This window comes from Macaca nemestrina, chromosome 9, assembly GCF_043159975.1.
Source record: "Macaca nemestrina isolate mMacNem1 chromosome 9, mMacNem.hap1, whole genome shotgun sequence".
Lineage (NCBI taxonomy): Eukaryota > Metazoa > Chordata > Mammalia > Primates > Cercopithecidae > Macaca > Macaca nemestrina.
Window position 1 is genome coordinate 20873111 of NC_092133.1, and position 20356 is coordinate 20893466.

The following is a 20356-nucleotide window of genomic DNA, read 5'->3' on the forward strand; positions in this document are numbered from 1 at the left end:
GTTGCTGTTTATCAAGGGAGAGCAGATACATCAGTGTCTTCTGACAGAAAAAGTGATCGCCATCAGGATGGTGATGACCACGACGATCCCTAGGATGACGAGCAGGATGCGGTTCTGGATGATTCTAGGAGACAGCAAAGGAGAAAAAACACACACAGATAAGTGGAGGGCCTTCCCACAAATGCCGTCCGAGGCCAGGGTGGCTAATCAAAAGGCAGCTTCGCAGGTGGGGGTGGGGAGCGTGTGCGTGCATGTGCGTGTGCGTGTGCGTGTGCGTGTGTGTGAAGAGAGATCACGCAGCTTTCTGGTTCTACAAACGATCCACGAGAAAACGAAAGACTCCACACGATTGTCACGCTGCCCTCCGAGAAATGCTTACTGCAAAGCGAAGGCGAATCAAATGGCTCTCTGGGCTCAGAATACCATGTAGTCTCTTTAAGCGATCAAGAGCCCTTTGCGAGCTTCTCTTTTTAATTTAAAAGGTGAGACAAGCCTCATTTTTTTGCAGTGTTTCCTGTTAAAGTAAAAGACTCCAAGGAAACACATGTCAGTAAGGTACTTACCTGCATAAAAATACCTGGGGAAAAGTAAAAGAGAGACTAAGGAAGAAAAGGATGGAATTGAGAAGCAAGTGTCAAATGTGCAGCTTAGGCTGTGAAACCGTCATCTGTCACTGGGGCTCACGCTCCGTTACACCAGGAGGAAACGTTACATTTGCTCCATAGCAAAAAAGATGGAAATGAGAAATATACAATGTACTCAAGGTGCCTGTTGTGCATCTGTTGCTGGGCCCTCACCTCCAGGGATTCCACCCTCCCTGGGATCTGGCTGGGCTGCGTGCTGATGGGGAACCAGCAACTCAGAAGGGGGACCAGAGTGGAGACACACGCTCCCAGATGCCTGCAGAGAGCTTCTGATGAGGTTGTTTCATAATTTGTTACCTCATTCGGAGAAAAGAGGTCGAACATCAGAGTGCTTTGTTGAGAGTTTCAAAGGGAACCTAGGTCAAACAGCCGTGCCCACGCTCGCTCTCACAGAGCTGCACGGAAATAGAGACATAGGCTGGCTGGCAGTCTAGCCAGCTATCTGTCCAGCTCAAAACCCCACGGCAAACCCCACCCAGCCCTCCTCCAAATTCCAAGCAGCAAAAGGCCTCCTGCCCTACTCCAGTCTCCAAACACTGGCCATGGGTATTCCATGGGGAGGAGCTGGGGGGGTGAAGCCGGGCCCCCCACGGAACAGAGACCCCACACCCCTACTTTGTATCTTCACACACACAAATATTTGCAGGGTCTCTGCAGCCTTTTCTAGTTCCTAGATGAGTTTATTTCCCGGAAGGATGACATCAGGTTGTAGTTTTAGTAGGATTCCTCCTCACCCGTCCCCTCCTTCTCCAAACCTAAACGGTTGAATGGAAACTGTCATATCAGACCAACCCACTCCCTTGTGGCCCCCTAAAAGGACGAGCTCCTTCTCCTCCTGACAGGTTACAAAATGATCACATTTGCTGACACGTCTTCCGCAAAACTGCCTTCGTGCCTCTGTCCACTCTCCTCGCAGGAGATGAATGGCCCACTTGGTCCTCATTTATCACGCAAGGCTCGGCTAAGATCTGTCTTGTTTAGTTCTTCCCTTCCCCACTAGAAAGTCTGCACTCCGACATTCATTCTTCTGTGATGACAGCTAATTCAGACTTAACAGGCCATACTTACTCAAGAGGCAGGAAGATTCTCTGTCCCCCAAATAAATAAATAAAAACAGGACTTCATGGCTTATTATAGGGAGGCTAATTATGAACACTGATCGGTGCTACTTAGTGGCTCTGTTTAAAACCCAAACTGATTTCTTTCCCCCTTTTCTCTGGAAAGGACAGAAGTCTTCAGAACAGTCCCTACACATCCCATTTGCCCAAGTCACTGTCAAAATCTCTATTTACCACAGTCACCCTCATCAGACTTGCAAAGGAAATCAGCAAAATTGAAACTCAGCAGTGAAACAGATTAAAAGCATGAAAACTCTTTAAAATTCTGCCTACAGTAATCTACAGTAGTGTGTCTCTTGTACAGCTTGGTTGACAACCATTTTATTTGTGGGTTGAGGACCCCAAGGCATCCATGATGCTAATTTAGAAAGGATTAGCTGTGGGTGTTACTTGTTCAATCTGAGGCATGGTAAGAAATATGAATACACAGGAATCCCTAAATCCTCAGCTCTTCCCTAGCCTTCCTAATTGGGCTTCACCCCCTCCCTGGTGCACCCACAGGGCCTGGTGGCTTCCCCTCCACCGCCCGCTTCCAAGGGCCCAACCTGTGTGGACTGGGGCCGTGTGGAATTCACCTCTACCACCCCACACATGGCACAGTTGCTGGCACACAGGCACTCAAGAGAACTGCCCAAAGAGTGATCATGAAAGAATGCAGTCTCTGGTAACTGTAATCTTCCATTCAAAGGACGGTGGAGAAGAAGTCTGTGCAATTAATTTGCAGGAAAATCTCAGGGAGTCTGCGTGGAAAAGGCTAAAGTTCAAAGTTGAAGCAAGCCCCACCAAAGATGACGCCTTCTCAGAGCATGACTGGGTCTTCTCCCCAAGCCAGAGGGAACTCCCTGTGTGCTGGGTGGGGGCGGGGTGTCAGCAGGAAAGGGCATTTGCTTTCAAACCAATTGCCGGCAGACATTTGGGAGGCAGAGTAGATGGGGGTGGGGAAAGAGTTGGAACAGAGAGAGCTCTAAGTAAGCTTGACTGGCTGGGCCGTCCACCCAGCTTTGGACCTCAAAGGAGTTGTGCAAATGTGGTCCCCCTCAGGACCAGAAAAGTGAACTCTCAGGGCATCTGGGTGGATAGGACCGAGCCAGTTTGGAAGGGGGGAATACAGGCTGGCACTGGTGGGCCCCATCTGTGAGGAAGCCTAGTTGCAATCGCAGCCAGGGGCTGCCGGCCCATATTGCTGTAGGCAAAGCAGAAAGGAATGCAGAGTTTGGAGAGAATTAGAAAAACCAGCCAGGCCGAGGGGTTCCCAGCTAGTGAGATGGTGGCGAAGGAACTTGGGGAGAAGCCCAAAGTAACTTCCTCCTAACTTTGGGCAAGCGGGGAGCTTTCTGTTGAACTAGGTCTGCTGCAAGCCGTCTTAATCTCCCTTTTGAAAATGCAAAGTGTGTTTACCCAGTAAATAATTTAAGAAAGAATATACACTTGAAAGAAGACATCCATTGAAACAGCCAGGCTAAATTGCCTCCAGGCAAAAACTTGTGCATTTGCATGCTGCATTCTATTAAATGAGCACACTGTGGCTTTAAAAGAATGCAGAGCCAAAATAAAAGGAATGTGGGCCCGAAACATCAAGGATTCTCCAAGTTTACATTATGAATCACAGTGCTGTTGATACAAGATGAATTAACCATTTACTTTGAGGCTGAACTCACAAAGTACTATTGAAAGTACTGATCCCCATGTGGAACCCAGGGAGCAGTTAATCTTTCCATTGCCAGTCTCCTCCCAGCCTGGAAATGAGCTCCTGCGTGTGGCAGCCGGAATCACAGAAGGCTGGTTCCAGTGCAGGGGACAGGCGCGGCACCTGGCACAGCTCTCTGCTCTTGCTCGAGGAGCCCAGGAATTCCACTGGAGCAGGCATTACGAGTGTTCTCCAATATCCGGTTCTCCTCTACTTCCAGGCATGGATGCACTCACCTTAATGTTAGGCGTGGTCTTGGAACTAGCTTTGGCTAAAGAAATGAGAGCAAAAGTTCTGAGTGTCACTCCCAGGTGGAGGCATCTAACTTCCAGTGTTTGTCTCTCTAGCTGGCTCTTCCTGCGGTTTTGACTGGGGGCGGGGGGGAACTGTATCGTTCCAGAGAGTGCAAGTTACAGGATGGTGGTAACATCTGCCCGGATCCTGCAGTCATCATGTAAAGAGCCACTGTCCTGGAGACACACCTGGACTCCCAGTGGACTTGCGTTGAGCCATTGAGGACTGGGGGTTGTTTTTCACTGCCGAATACCATAAGCTACCCTGAGTGATACGCCACTGTCCGCCTCTCAGACAAGAGGAGGCATCTGGCCAAGCCAAGAGAGGCTCTGGTTTCATGTATTTCAGAAGCCAAGGTATGATGAGGACTGATAAGATTTTTTTTTTTTTCCTTGAAGAACAGGTTTTCAAGAGCTGGGAAACTGACCTCTTGGTCACGACACTTTTCACTGAGGAATCAGGAGCTTCTTCCAGCCAATGCTCCTGTGTATTGATGAGTGATGATACCATGCACGAGGCCTCACCAGGCCTAGCCAGGCGTCTGCTTCCTGTGTATAGCAGATCCACGGTGGCTGCGTTCGTTTCCCTATTCCGCACAGCTGACGCTCCCCCAGCTCCAGGGGTACAGCTGTGACTGAGGCTGCCATGGTCAGTACATTCCATGCCCCTGGCCATGGTAACTGGACCAGGAGCAGGCTTGTGACTGAAGCCCATTCAACAGAGTGGATCTCAGCAACTTTGCTTGAAATGCCAGGTCACCTGGACAGTTTGGTGTGTGGATGTCAGGCTGGATCCACTGCAGCCCTTTTGATTATTGAGGGAAGCCAACCCAAGAAAGAAGCTGACCCACAGTGGGCAGAGAAATAGAACCCCAGTCCTGAAGACAGAGAACTTTAATTTTTAATGTTTTTTTTTTTTTTTTTGAGACGGAGTCATGCTCTGTCTTCAGGCTGGAGTGCAGTGGTGCGATCTCAGCTCACTGCAACCTCCGCCTCCCAGGTAGCTGGGATTATAGCCTCAGCCTCCAGAGTAGCTGGGGTTACAGGCATCTGCCACCACGTCTGGCTAATTTTTGTATTTTTAGTAGAGATGGGATTTCACCACGTTGGCCAGCTTGGTTCCAAACTCCTGACCTCAGGTGATCTGCCCACCTCAGCCTCCCAAAGTGCTGGGATTACAAGTGTGAGCCACCATGCCAGGCCGACAGTGAACTTCCTTTTTTTGTTTTAATCAAACCACCCTTTCTTTGGACTTTAACTTATATGAGAAAATAAACTGACTTTATTTTCCAAAGTCAGTTTGAATTGGGTCTTCTGTTATTTATGACCAAAAAGCATTTTTAGGTTGAGTCACCCTGATTCCAAACCAAGTCCTTGATCTATGACATACGTGCATTCTTCCCTCCTCTTCCAAGAGGCATTTCCTGGCTATGCCCCTCTTGTATTCTCCCATCTCCCTACGCATCTCTCTTTCCAGTACATTGACTACAGTCCCCAGTAAAAAGTGGACCTTCCACAGACCGAATTTCCTTTGTCTTTTGTATCCCTGATGCCTAACACAGAGCTTGGCATAAATGTTCTCAAAAAATGCTTGCTGATGAAGAAATGAGAGACTCTACCTACATGTGCTCAGGGTCACGTGGTTACTGTTCTCCTGATTTCTAAGGGCTGCTTGTAGACAAGCACAGCTTTAGGACTTAGCTGTTAGCCACTGTCCCATTCAGGATGCCAGCAGAGTCCCAACTCTTTTACAAGCCTGTATTCATTAGCTGGAAAGTGGCAAACACTTTACAGGTTCAGAGCCGCATCCTGTACCTGCCTTCCTGCCTGGCCGACTGGCCCTGAATAACGATGCCCCACCTTTGGGGTCTGACAGAACAGTAATTAGCAACCGTGAAAGCATGGGATAAATTCTGAGCAAAGGAGCCCGGATCTGCTTCTCTCTAGGCACTTCCCAAAACATGGGCCAAGGGAAAGCTCTTTACATTCTATATCCAATTCAACGTTAGTATTCACCAGAAAGAAATGAAAACAGGGGTAGGAGAAACAGTTGATCGTCATCTGCCTCAAACACTCACTTTAATTGGAAGGGTTATTTTCAGAGCTGGGGACATGTTTGCCTCTGAGCTAGAGCTGTGTGGTTATCATGCTGCCTACTAATGCCCATCTTGGGTCTTCCATGTCCTGCATCTCTAGGAGGAATCCTCAGCCCCATCCCAAGAATTCAGGGAGGCTGACCCCACTCTGATTCCACAGGCGGGCATAGGACCCAGGCAGGCCCAGCCAATTATAGCTTTCTAGCTCTTGCACTACCCTTGGCTCAAGGACTGGTCTGCCACCCAAGCCAGATGGAGTTCCTCTTGGGATTCTTACTGGAAAATCAGGAAAAAGATACTGTTTTTACTGAGATTGACTGTCAGGACAGTGAGAACCTGGAGCTGCCAAGGACCATTCTTACTACCATACCGGACGAGGCTGCCTGAAAGAAGCCGACACCAGAGGAATGCAGAGCCGAGAGATGAAGAAAAAGAGACGGATTCCTGAAGACATATTTGAACACCTGCTTCCTCTTCCTGCTGTGTGCCTGAAACCTGAAGAGTCACACTCAGCTTCCCAGCTACAGGAGCCAAACAATTCCCCATTGACTGGAGCAAGTATGGTTGGGGATTCTCTCACGTTCTTTTTTTTCTTTTTTGAGACGCAGTCTCGCTTTGTCAACCAGGCTGGAGTGCAGAGGAGCAATCTCAGCTCACTGTAACCTCCACCTCCTGGGTCCAAGTGATTCTCCTGCCTCAGCCTCCTGAGTAGCTGAGATTACAGGTGCTGCCACCAAACCAGGCTAATTTTTGTATTTTTAGGAGAGATGAGGTTTCGCCATGTTGGCCAGGCTGGTCTTGAACTCCTGACCTCAGGTAATCTGCCCACTCAGCCTCCCAAAGTGCTGGGATTACACACATGAGGCACTGTGCCCGGCCTCTCACTTTAAATCATACGGACTGTACTGGATTGAACAGTGTCCCTGCAAATTCATGTCCACCTGGAACCTCAGAAGGTGACCTTATTTGGAAATAGGGTCCTTTTTATTTTTTATTTTTAAGGGACAGAGTCTTGGCCTATTGCCCAGGCTGGAGGGCACTGGTGCAATCATAGCTCACTGCAGCCTTGAACTCTTGGGCTCAAGTGATCCTCCCGCCTCAGCCTCCCAGGTAGCTAGGACTACAGGCATGCACCACTGCACCTGGCTAATTTTTAAATTTTTTGTGCCGGGCGTGGTGGCTCAAGCCTGTAATCCTAGCACTTTGGGAGGCTGAGATGAGCGGATCACGAGGTCAGGAGATCGAGACCATCCTGGCTAACACGGTGAAACTCCGTCTCTACTAAAAAATACAAAAAAAAAAAACAAAAAAAAAAACTAGCTGGGCGAGGTGGCGGGTGCCTATAGTCCCAGCTACTTGGGAGGCTGAGGCAGGAGAATGGTGATCTTATCTTGGGTTTCATGATGACTGTTTTCCATGTCTCCAACTTCTTCCCCATGGCTGCACTGCACGTTTACTGTGGATCTACACTAAGTCCTCCTCCAAAGGACAGGTCAGTCCCAGCCGGGTTCACAGAAGCTTTGCATGCAGCTGTGGGGCTCACAGTCTTTGGGAGCTGTTGATTCTTACATCTCAGAATAAGAATTTCCATTCATGAGCAGAGCAGTTTCCTGAAGTCATGTGAGATAAGGGGACTGAGGGGGCATGTGCCACAACACTCATTTCACAAAACTCCTGCCTCTGGAATAGGCCATTTAAAACAGGAAGAAGGCTAGGTGCAGTGGCTCATGCCTGAAATCCCAGCACTTTGGGAGGCTGAGGCAGGAGGATCGCTTGAGCTTAGGAGTTTGAGACTAGCCTGGGCAACATAAAGAGACCCCCCACCCCTGTGGAAAAAAAAAAAAAAAAAAGGCAGGTGTGGTGGCATGTACTTGTGCTCCCAGCTACTAAGGAGGCTGAGGTAGGAGAATTGCTTAAGCCTGAAGTTGAAATCACAATGAGCCATGATTGCACCGCTGCATTCCAGCCTGGGTGACAGAGCGAGACCCTATCTCAAAAATAAAAAAAAATAAGGCCGGGCACGGTGGCTCACGCCTGCAATCCCAGCACTTTGGGGGGTGGAGGTGGGCAGATCACTTGAGGTCAGGAGTTTGAGACCAGCCTGGCCAACATGGTAAAATCCCATCTGTACTAAAAATATAAAAATTAGCCAGGTGTGGTGGCAAGTGCCTGTAGTCCCAGCTCCTCAGGAGGCAGAGGCAGGAGAATTGCTTGAACCCGGGAGGTGGAAGTTGCAGTGAGTCAAGATCTTGCCACTGTACTCCAGCCTGGGTGACAGAGTGAGACTCCATCTCAAAATAATAATAATAATAATAATAATCATCATCATCATCATCATCATCAAAATAGGAAGAAAACTAGATGCTGTCTCTGGGCCAATCTACCAAGCCATCATCAGCCACTAGTAGCCCCAATTGGCTAACATCAATTTAGGTATAGTCAGTCATCTGAGAGACCTGAGGGACTGGGACACAGGAGGGACGAGTTTTGATGGGCAGGGAGATGAGCACTTTCTCCAGCAAGGAACCAAGGAGCCAGAGCCAGTCCCTGAGCCCTGGCATATCTAGATTAGGTCCTGACTGAGGACTAGAGTCGCTTTGCCCTGTTTTAAAATTTTTGTTAATACTTAGAGCTTAACAGGAATCAGCAAACTCTGTCTGTAGAGGGCCAGACAGTCAGTATATTAGTGTGCTAGGGCTGGCATAACAAAGTCACACAGACTGGGTGGCTTCAACAACAGAAAGTGATTGTCTCCCAGCTCTGGAGGCCGAAGTGCAAGGTCAAGGTGTCGGCAGGGTTGGTTCCCTGAGAGAGCAGTGCAAGGGTCTGATGCATTCCCTCATCTCTGCCTTTGTTTTCACAAGGTGGTATCTCTATGTGAGTGCCTGTGTTCAAGTTTCTCCTTTTAATAAGGACACCGATCACATTGGCTCAGGGGCCCACCCTATTCCCGTACCTCGTCTTAACTAATTGCATTTGCAAAGACATTATTTCCAAATAAAGTCATATTCTGAGGTACTAGAGGTTAGTACTTCGACATATGAATTAAGGTGAGGGGCTGCAATTTAACCCATAACTAAACATTTTAGGCTTTGGGGACTCCACAGTCTGTCACAACTGCTCAGCTTTGTTCTTGTAGTGTAAAGCAGCCAGTGACGTATGTCAATGAATAAGCATGGCTGTGTTCCAATGAAATCTTTATTTACAGACACTGGAATCTGAGTTGTATAATTCTGAATCTGTATAATTTTCACGTGTCAAAAATTCTTCTTTTGAATTTTTTTCAACCATTTAAAAATGTAAAACTACTATTAGCCTGTGGCTAAAACAGGAGGAAGGCTGGATAAGGCCCACTGTCTGTGATTTGACCACTCATGATCTAAAAGCTAAAAGCTACTGGCTGGGCACAGTGGCTCACAACTGAAATCTCCACACATTGGGGAAGCTACGGTGGCAGGATCACTTGAGGGCAGGAATTTGAGACCAGCCTGGGCAACATGGTGAGACTCAAGTCTCTACAAAAAGTAAAAAAAAAAAAAAAAAAGCTGGGCGTGGTGGGGCACACCTTTAGTCCCAGCTACTCTGGAGGCTGAGGTGGGAGGATTGCTTAAGTCCAGGAGTTCAAGGCTGCAGTGACCTGTGATCGCACGACTGCACTCCAGCCTGGGAGACAGAGAAGGACTCTGTCTCAGAAAAAAAAAAAAACAAAACAACATCTAAAATCTACCTAGGGTGGCCCTCCTTGGTTGAAGAATGTGGTGGTCTTGGACAAGGCGTGAGCTGCACAGACAGGTCTGGCAGGTCTGGCTGAAGTCCCTCTGAAGAACAAAGGAAACACAGAGTCCCTGCCCTATGGGAACTTATGGTGTCACAATGAGCAATCAATGAATGACAGAAGCCTCACAACAAAGGCCGCAATTAGAGTAATGCCAGGGCCGGGACAATGTGTTGTGTACCCATAATCCAGTATTTACCTGGGGTGACCTAGAGCAAGTCACCCCATGACATTTGGGTTTCAGTTTCTTCCCAAACAAAATCAGCCAACTCACCAACCACCCCAGGGAGGAAGGAGAGGATTAGCTCATTAAAGATTGTAAAGCACTTTGAAAAGCTCTTTACATGTGTGCAGTTGGCAAATCATTCTGTAAAAGGAGATGGTATTTCAGGAAAGGTGAGAGGCACTGGTTGTCAGAGGCTGGAGAAGCTGCCTAGGAAACTTCCAGTGGCTGGATGGGAAGGTGGAGGCAGTAATCCAGGAAGCTGCTGCTTCCCAAGCCTTCCAGGCTTCTGGTTCCCACAGGCTGGTATCCATCTGGGCCTCATGCTGACAGTCTCCCGAGCACAGCCGAGCCTTCTCTCCCACAAACATCAAAAGGGAGGGGAGGGCATCGCATTGGCTGGCTCAGGGATACCTTCCCAGCCTGGGAAGGCAGCCAACAAGTACCTGTCAGAGCCCACTGATAAGTCTGATGGGTTTTGATCAGTAATGTGTAGTTACATTGCACTCTATGTTGCCAAATGTGTACCTCAAATTTCAGCCTGGGCACCATGGCCACTGCCATTCTTAAATATGGACTTGACAATGGCAGGGGGCCTGCAGAGTGGCTTTGCTGGCTGCAGACTCCCAGATAGGATCAAGGCAGCTCGCTTCAATCAAAGGGCTTGGAAAGAACTTGAAGAGAATTAAATAAGGATGTTCTAGAAATGTAAGGTATATTTAACTCCTCACATGTCTGTAGATGGCTAGAGCTGGAAAAGGCCTCCACGCCCTAGTCTAAATTCTTCATTTTGTTTTTTTTTTTTTTTTTTTTTTTTTTTTTTTTTGAGACGGAGTCTTGCTCTGTAGCCCGGGCTGGAGTGCAGTGGCCGGATCTCAGCTCACTGCAAGCTCCGCCTCCCGAGTTTACGCCATTCTCCTGCCTCAGCCTCCGGAGTAGCTGGGACTACAGGCGCCCGCCACCTCGCCCGGCTAGTTTTTTGTATTTTTAGTAGAGACGGGGTTTCACGGTGTTAGCCAGGATGGTCTCGATCTCCTGACCTCGTGATCCGCCCGTCTCGGCCTCCCAAAGTGCTGGGATTACAGGCTTGAGCCACCGCGCCCGGCCTTGTTTTATTTTTTTAGAGACAGGGTCTCACTCTGTTGCCCAGGCTGGTGTGCAGTGGCACAATCACAGCTCACTGCAGCCTTCACCTCCTGGGCTCGAGTGATCCTCCTACCTCAGCCTCCTGAGTAGCTGGGATCACAGGTGCACATCACCACATCTGGCTTAGATTCTTCATTTTAGAGTTGAGGACACTGAGTTCCTGAGAGGGGAAGATATGTGCCCAGGGTCAGCTACCTGGGGCACAGCCAGGTCTTCCGGCCCCAGGCCCACTCTTGTTTCACTATCACACTCTTTCTCATTCAAGTGGTCACTGCCTCTCACGGTGTCTGTATGTGACAGCAACTCAAACCCATCAGTGGCCCCACCTCTTCATAAGCCCAACCCAAACCCACTTCTCTCTAAAATGAAGAAGGAAGCTGGGCGTGGTGGCTCATGCCTGTAATCTCAGCACTTTGGGAGGCCAAGGTGGGTGGGTCACTTGAGATCAGGAGTTTGAGACCAGCCTGACCAACATGGTGAAACTCCATCTCTACTAAAAATACAAAATTAGCTGGGCGTGGTGGCAGATGCCTGTAACCCCAGCTACTTGGGAGGCTGAGGCAGGAGAATCGCTTGAACCTAGGAGCCAGAGGTTGTAGTGAGCCGAGATTGAACCATTGCACTCCAGCCTGAGCGACAAGAGTGAAACTCCATCTCAAAAAATAAATAAAATAAAATAAAAAGAAGAGGGGGCATGGGATGACTGGGAAAAGTGGCCCCCAACTCCAGGCCAAGGCTGAAGTGGGAAAAGAAGAGTAACATTAGAAGGAAGCTTTTTTCTTAAACCCAAGATTACTCAATTTCGAGGCTGCCCTTTTCTCTGAGAATATGCCCTTTCCACTGTTTCAGTGTCAAAATGTCCCTTGTTTTATGGAGTGATGACGAGTGTAGATGGCAGGGTTTTTCCCCAGTGTCCTTCTTTGGACATTGGAAATGTACTCTCCCTTGGAAATTACTCTCTCTTACTTGGCAAAATAAATAGTGGACAATCTTCCAATAGGCCTGTGCTTAAAAAAAACAAAAAGGTCAATTCCAAGAAATCTGAACGTCTGTAAAGCATGGGGCTAGAAATTCCCACCCAGCAGTACTCTTTGGTGATTATTCTAGAGAATGCGGCTGCAACAACATCCGCTGCAGTGAGGACAGCTGCAGCCATGGCACCAGGGATGCCTGCATGAGCAGCTCAGGTTGGCTGGGCTTTACTCTGGGCCAGGCGTTGTTCTGGCATTTTATACACTGTGCCTGAACCCTCACCACAACCCTATGAGCTGGGGCCTATTATCATCCCCATTTTTACAGAGGAGGTAACCGAAGCCTCAACCCACTTTTCCAGCCACATCTTCTACCGCTGTACCGCACACAGATCATTATTTATATAACCGTGTGTCTTAGAATCTTTACTAGATCCTTCTTGGTTCTTTGATGGAAGAGTCTTGGCTATCTTTACATTGTTTTCTATAGACACAGTCACTGAGTACACAAACTTATTTTTACGTTTATTTTTTGAGACAAGGTCCCTGCTCCCAGGCTGGAGTGCAGTGGTACTGCCCACCACAGCCTCAACCTCCCGGGCTCGAGTGATCTGCCTCAGCCTCCCGAATAGCTGGGACCACAGGTGCACGCCACTATGCCTGGCTAATTTACAAAAGTTTTTAGTAGAGATGCGTCTCCCTATGTTACCCAGGCTGGTCTCAAATTCCTGGGCTCCAGTGATCCTCCTGCCTTGGCCTCCCAAAGTGCTGGGATCACAGGTGCGAGCCACCACACCCAGCTGCAAGTTTATTTTTGTTGGTAGTGCAGGGCACTGATTAACCAAAGTCAGTCAATTCTTCACTCAGTGCCTAATGTAAATACGCAGTACATTACTAAGGTAATATTCATTTTATTCTGCAGCATATTTCATCAGCTTTCTTCAATCACTGGCACATTGCCTGTCTCCTTTCAGCCTTTTAAGGGGCTTACTTTATCTCTTCTAGGTAAACGTGTGATCACCTGATCCCTCACCAAAGAGTCTGAGACCTGATCACCTGATCCCTCACCAGAGTCTGAGATAGAAAGAATGGCAAGTGTTCTCTGGGAGCTGCCAATGACCTTGTAACACACGATTTTTTATTTTTAGGTGAGGGGATACACTATAGAAAGATTCAGGTCTGCTGAAGATTTATTGTAGTGGATCTGTTGGAACAGAGTTCTAGGCAGAAAGAAAATCAGATGGAAGAACTAGCTAGGCTCACTGTGCGAATCCGGGAAAGGACTACAGGTCCTTGAGTTTCCCCATCCATGAAATGGTAATAAAGGAAGCTCTCCCAAGTATCTTCCGCAAGGTTTGTGAAGATCTATATAACTTCTGGACAGACTTAAAAAGAAAGTACCTTTTCTGGTTTATTGCATACAAGATGTCATTGAATTTTTACAACTATCCTCATGTATTAGGACCTAGATCTGATGGCTCAGGCCTACCCAGGGAAAAGGCCAGGCCCACTCCAGAGGTGGCCCTGAAAGTTCTCAGCCCAGGGCAGACGTGATTGGTGTGTGGGCCAGGATGACCCCTCCGCAACCCCCAGCTTTAGGTACTCCTTATCTTCCCACTTCCTGCTGGCCATCCTGGGAAAATCTGCTTGAGAAGGTTCTCCACCTCCACTGAGTCCTGACCCTTTATTGAGATGCAAACTTCCTGCCCTCCTGAACTAGTAACCCACCAAGCTCTTTCCTGCATGAAGGTCCCTCATCCTTTTCAGCCTCCAGAGAAACCACAGACTACATTCGGGTGAAGGTTGAGCAACCACCCTCATTTTTGGAGCCAAATTGCTTGGATTCAAATCTAGGATCTACCACACACCAGTTGTGCAGCATTGGTTAAGTTACTGCATTCCTTCTCTGAGATGACATCCTCTTGACTGTTTTAGTGTGAAAATGAAAATGTCCTTTATGCAGTGAGAGTAGGAGAAGATGTCCCAGTGTCTTTTCTTGGACATTAGAAATGTAGTCTCTCATTGGAAATTACTCTTTCTTACTTGGCAAAATAAAGAGTGAACAATCTACCATCAGGTCTCTATGAAAGAAAACAGTACCAATACAAGGAATTGGCGCGCTCCAAAGAGCCAATGCTGTGCTTTCCCTATATTGGTAAAATGGGGCTAATAATAGCAGCATTCTGTTAATGAATTACATTAATAAATAAATGGCTTAATTCAATGTGAAGTGCTTATATCAGTGCCTGGCCAATGGTAATTGCTCAATAAATAACTATAGGAACTATTATTACTCCACTCCTATCATACTCACCATCTCCCCACATTAGTTCTTGAAACTCCTCCTTGTCTGGCTGTACCCCCTCATGCAGGCAGCCTCCTGCTTTAGGTGCCTTGCTCTGAAAGCCTACAAATCCCTCCTCAGATTCCTGCAGATGACCAGGGCTCCACAGGGCACATCTGGTCTTAGTCCTGATCAGCTTGGATTGTCCGGTCCAGGCTGAGCTACTCGCCTGGAATCCCTGCCTTCAGCTCCTCTGTGGCTCCGTGAGCTTCCCTGGGGATACTCCCTGACGGCCAAGATGCCTCTCCTGGAACATACTGGTGAAGACTCGGCTGCCTTAGCTTTTGTGATGGGCTTTATTTTCCCTAAGATCTGACATTCGATACTTACCACTTAATAGTCATTTATTTAACACCTTTTTCTTTCCTGATGTCAGAAAGGAAAAACATTCTGGCAGAGGCTTATCAGCCACCTGCATCTCTGTCAACTCTTGAGGGATGTGGTTACGTTTTCTAGATCCTAACATCATAACTCTCTCTCTCTCTCTGGGCTCCAGGGACACTGCTCGTTGCCTAGTCCCCCCAGCCCAGGTGGAGGGGTGTCCTGCTGTGGCTAAGCCCTGGGCTGCCCTGTTTTCTTAGTTGGACATTGAATGAGACCCCTGCAGAGTGTGTGCTGTCTGTTCAAACTTGTGATATCTCCTTCATAATCTTACACTGACTTCACATACCCCAAAGCAGCATTAATCAGATCTGAGCAGGTGAACTCTGGGTTAAGAACGCCTCCCCGCAAGGCTCATTAACGATAAGCAGGATGATTGACTCATAGTTCTTAGGCTGGGAGGAGGGTGGGGTGGGGTAACGATCAGATAACAGAGCCCCCAGGTTTGTGCAGGTGAAGCCACATCACCTGCCAGCCTGGGAAGGCGTATCCTTCTCTCTAACCAAGGAAGAAAGTGCTGTGAGGGTGGGGGAGATCCAGTCCACAGGCTGTGGGCATCAGGGGCAGGGACTGGGAGAACGGGGGCACCGGCCCTTTTTCTAAAGCGAGGGGCTGCTGCTGACTGCTGCTGGGACTGAGACCTTCTGATTTGCCAAGATAAGCCAGAAATGGTGTTCTCTTTGTGAAATCTCCCAAGTTTTAAATGTTGGCAACTAAGTCAAAGTTTTCCAAAACATTGGATGGCCAAAGAAAGCACATCTGTGGGGTAGACTCACCCTGTGGGCCTTCAGTCTGCGACCTCTGACTAGTTATTAAGGAAGAAATTAAAAGGAAGAGGGAGTGGTGGTGAGCGCACCCCTGCCTGACCCTCCTGGAGACTCCCTCGGAGGCGGGAAAAGCCCAGCCCTCCTGACCCCGCGGCTCGCAGAAGCCTGAAGTTCAGCCTCTGTGGCAGCATCAATAACCAGGGTCTACCCTGAGATCATCCAACTTAGCCCATAACCGATTCCTAACCGTGGAGTCAAAGGCCAGGGAAGGGTCAACAGGAGCCAGAAACCAGCTTGTGCGTGCCTCATGGACTCTCACGAGAAGCATAAGCAGAGGTCAGGGCTGGACCGCACATCTGCAGCCCCCTGACCTTGGCATGGTCTGCAGCACGTGGCTGGAGAAGCCCAGCTGGTGACTCTCGGGGAGGATGGTGTGCATTTCCTATGCAGCGTGTTAGAGGTCAGGAGGCCTGGAATGGGAAAGCCAGAGGTCTCTCTTGGAGGGTGAGGAGCAAAGGCAGCCTTGTAGGGTTGCCTCTACCTACAATTTGCTGTGTGATCTTAGGGAGAACAAATAGTGCCTCAGTTTATCCATCTTTAAAATGGCAGTAAACGTATGAGAATCCAGCACCCTTGAGGATGGGCACCAAGAACCGTATTTGGGGACTTGACAAAGACAAAGAAAACTAGTTGCCAAGGAGTAGTGTGGCCTTTGATCCTTTGATCACTCTCTCAGGTCCTGTATTTGGCAGCAATGAGTAGGAAAATCACCCATGAATTAGGAGGGATCTTCATACAGACTAAGTCAAAAGGCAGCCTGCGTCTTGCAAAGAGAGAGTGAACTTTCACTCTGTCATTCTTTGGGGACCCTCCCTTCAAGCTCCCTGGCCTTAATTTTCACAGATGATGGTGATATCTGACCCTCTAACTGGCTACGAGACAACACGATGGCCCTTAAGTACCAATAATAAGGCGTTTCCACTCCAGGTCCTCAGCAAAGGGAACAACCTGAAATTCTCTCCTATGGAAGATGTGTTGAAAGACCAGCTGAGAGACAGTGTTGGCTGAGGAGCCGAGTGAACTGGGGTCCACCTCTCCTGCTGGAGGCTCTGAGGTCAACCCTGGAGCAGCTGAGCCCTCTGAGTGTCCCATCTGCACAGCGTTGCTTTGGTTCACAGCTGCACTGACCTAACACCGCCAGCCTGAGGAAAGGAGGACGGTCAGAGCGCCCTGCAGGGCTCACTGTCCTCCCTGGAAGGATGCTTTGGAGCCTGGTGTTTACTAACCTGCACAGTGTGTGTCCCTGTGAAGAGGTCCCACGAGAAAGTGTTGTTTGTCATCAGAGTAGGGGAAAAAGCTGAGTTTCTATCTCACAGATACTGACTCACGTAGCTGAAACCATTGCCCTCTCCAAGTCGGCTGCCAGAACGTCCAGAGAGAAACCTGTGGGCCACCTCTTACAAATGTATAGGCGATTCCGCAGTTTGTGTACTGGCCTCCCCATTACTTCATTTTGTAAATATTCAATCTTATTGTCTTGCGTATATTTAGGTAAATGCTCTAATTCCTTTTGGGACCAAGACAGGTTCCTACACAGGCACTGAAGAGGTGAGAAAACAAACAGACAAAAAAATCATCACGTCATCACAGATTGGCTACTTTAATGATTCTGCCTTTAGTTTCCCTCCTGTCCCCCAAAATTCTGTATCATATGACACTTGGAATGTGAGTTTTCACATTTACTAAAACAATAGGATATCTTATTATTATTATTATTTTCTTGAATTTCCTTTCATGGCCAGCATAGAGAGGTTTCTAGAATGAACCCAAACTTGGGACTTGGGGCCCCTGGGCTCCTCCTGTAGCCAGCTGCAGTGGATTTTGGGTCCTCTTTGCTGGGGGGATTTACAGCAATTGTCTTAACGACATGGACCGCTTTTGTGAAAGCTGCAGGCGTTCCCAGCAAATGTTGGCTGCAAATACACTAGCCGGGATGTTGCCACGGTCACGGCCCTTCCTCGAACAATCTAAAGCATATTTCTCTCTGTATATATTTGTTTTTTTAGATGCTTTAAAGCCTGGAAAACAATCATAGCTGAGGCCATTTCTGAGATGGCACTAAAAGAACCTACTCGGAGACAGATAAAAATAATGAGAATCTTTCTGTCAGGAAAGATTTAGAAAATATCACTGGCATTATTAAAATTTAATTTTTTACTCCGCTTTTTGGTTCCCCTTTCCAGTGATAATGAGCAGGACTGCACACCTCCGCCTTGCTAGTACTTGTTTTGTGCAATAAATTCAGCCTTCCAGTCTGAAGACATTTCAGACAACAGTTTTGACTGCTATAGGCTTATTTTTTACCCTGTGCTATGCTTTGAGTCTTCCTATAAAAACCAGTTCATGAGATAATTTTCCACAAGGCCAGTGGAACTAATAAAAATCAATTTTGCCCAACTGGTTCAGAGAAATCTTGGGAATAGCCAAGGCAGAACTGCAGAAAGGGGGAAAAAAAAGGATCAATGTATTCACTAATGGTTTACTTGATAGAGAACTATCAAATTAGCTGACAGGAGATGCTTGGCTGTAGGAAATTTCCTTTCAGCCTAAACAGAATGCCTTTTACGGGCCCAGGAAGAACATTTCCCTCCCAGGGGTTGAAGATACTCTAGTAGAGTGATTCTTTCAAGGACTTGCCCACACCAGGGCCAACCTGGGGCCTGACAGATGGTGGGCTCTGCTTGTCCAGAACCTCTTTTATATGAGAGGAAGCAGTTTTGTGAAGAGGTGGGCTGCATTTTACTTGAATTGTTCCTAGACCACGAGATCAGTGAGTTGGGAATTCATCAGTTCACTTGGATGTCTTAGGTTCTTGAGACCTTCTCACACCCCCCTGCAGACCCATGACAGTTTTCTTTCTGTTTTTTTTTTTTGATGGAGTCTTGCTTTGTCGCCCAGGCTGGACTGCAGTGGTGCAATCTTGGATCACTGCAACCTTGGCCTCCAGAGTTCAAGTGATTCTCCTGCCTCAGCCTCCCGAGTAGCTGGGATTACAGGTGTCTGCCACTATGCCTGGCTAAGTTTTTTGAAAATATTTTTTAGTAGAGTCAGGGTTTCATCATGTTGGCCAGGCTGGTCTCGAACTCCTGACCTCAGGTGATCTGCTCACCTTGGCCTCTCAAAGTGCTGGGATTACAGGGGGGAGCCACCGCGTGTCACCCCGTGACAGCTTTTTGATCCCTCATATTGGCTTCTTGGCAATCCAAGTGGGATTTCAAGGGGGCACCTCTTTGATAATCAGAACACAAGCCTTAACTGTCGCCTAGCTTTCATTAGTTCAAAACACTGATTGAACTAATGGCAAGTCTTTGCACAGAAAGAAATTATAATTCATAATAAGATATTCTCATTATATATATACTAATGATTATTTAAAATAATGCTAAACTAAAAATTCAGTATATTGGATAAAAGAAACATAATAGATTATTTTATTCACAGTGTTATAAGAGAGTAAGAGGGGGCCGGGTGCAGTGGCTCATGCCTGTAATCCAGCACTTTGGGAGGCCAAGGCGGGCAGATCACCTGAGGTCAGGAGTTAGTTAGAGACCAGCCTGGCCAACATATAGTGAAACTCTGTCTCTACTAAAAATACAAAAATTAGCTGGGCGTGGTGGCGCACGCCTGTAGGTCTCAGCTACTTGGGAAGCTGAGGCAGGAGAATTGCTTGAACCTGGGAGGTGGAGGTTACAGTAAGCTGAGATCGCACCAATGCACTCCAGCCTGGGTGACAGAGTGAGACTCTGTCTCTCAGGAAAAAAAAAAAAGTAATAGGGAATGTGTAGGAGAAAAAAGAACAAGGGTAAAACATACAATTTTTTTTTTAGTGATTTCTACTATCCTAAGTCCTTCACTCAAAGTTTTTAATTTAATTCTCATAACAAATCCATGGCAAAGGTGTCACTGTTCCCATTTTCCAGAGGAGGAAACTGAGGCTTAGAGAGTTAAACTATCCAAGATCACACGGCTAGCTGGTGGAAAAGCTGGTATTTGAAATCGGATCTGATGTCAAAGACCACATGCAATACAATGGTGAGGAAAATAACAAGTCACAGAACGTCTTGCTTCCTAGCTCTAGTTCCAAGCGGCTGTAATGCCAGGTGAGTCACTTTGCATTTATGATTAAAGTCAGGGACAACAACATCTGTCCTTTTTTCCTACCTCATGGGTTCTTGTGATGCTCGAATTAGATTGCATGTGTAAAAGCAGAGAAAACACAATGTTCTCCTCAAAGGAATACGGTAATATGATAATATTTCATATATTATCGGTGAGTTGAGAGTTGTTACAAATGCTATCTGGGTACTGATAATTTTCAAATAAAAGCTTATACAAGAGTAGAATTATTACTAAGACTATATGGAACAAATTTGTTCTTGATGATTCAGAAAGTTTAACAGAATCTGACCCCACCCTAGTCATCATTAGGATGACCAATTTTCTTGCTCATAATATATTATGTAAAAAGCAAGTGTTACAAGTAGTATGCATAGTATGATCTCAATTTTGCAAAAACTACATATATAAATGTAAAACAGAAATTGGAAGGATATACACTGAAATGTAAATAATGATTGTGTCTAGGTGTTGGGATCATAATTTTAATTTTTTATTTATTATTTTATTTATTTATTATTATTTTTTAGAGGTGGAGTCTCACTCTGTTGCCCAGGCTGGAGTGCAACAGTGTGATTATAGCTCATTGCAACCTCAATCTCCTGGGCCAAGCAGTCCTCCCACCTCAGCCTCCTAAGTAGCTGGGACCACAGGCATGCATCACCACACCTGGCTAATTTATTTTTTGTAGTGATGGGGTCTTATTATACTGCCCAGGCTGGTCTTATTATACTG

At 47.2% G+C, this 20356-nt stretch overlaps 1 protein-coding gene across 5 annotated transcripts in view; it reads right to left on the reverse strand.

Moving 5' to 3' along the window:
• Positions 1–20356, reverse strand: part of LOC105466845 (vesicle transport through interaction with t-SNAREs 1A) — a 378345-nt gene that overhangs the window by 12500 nt on the left and 345489 nt on the right. For 4 of the 5 annotated variants that reach the window (XM_011715989.3, XM_011715936.3, XM_011716020.3 and 1 more), the window contains one exon: positions 1–124. This exon is cut by the window's left edge and continues 12500 nt beyond it. Coding sequence is in view for 3 of the 5 variants with exons in the window: in XM_011715936.3 (XP_011714238.1) it covers positions 31–124 (94 nt within the window). In the remaining 2 variants the exon portion in view is untranslated. The remainder of the gene's footprint in view (positions 125–20356) is intronic. The other variant, XM_071069148.1, reaches the window with a different exon arrangement.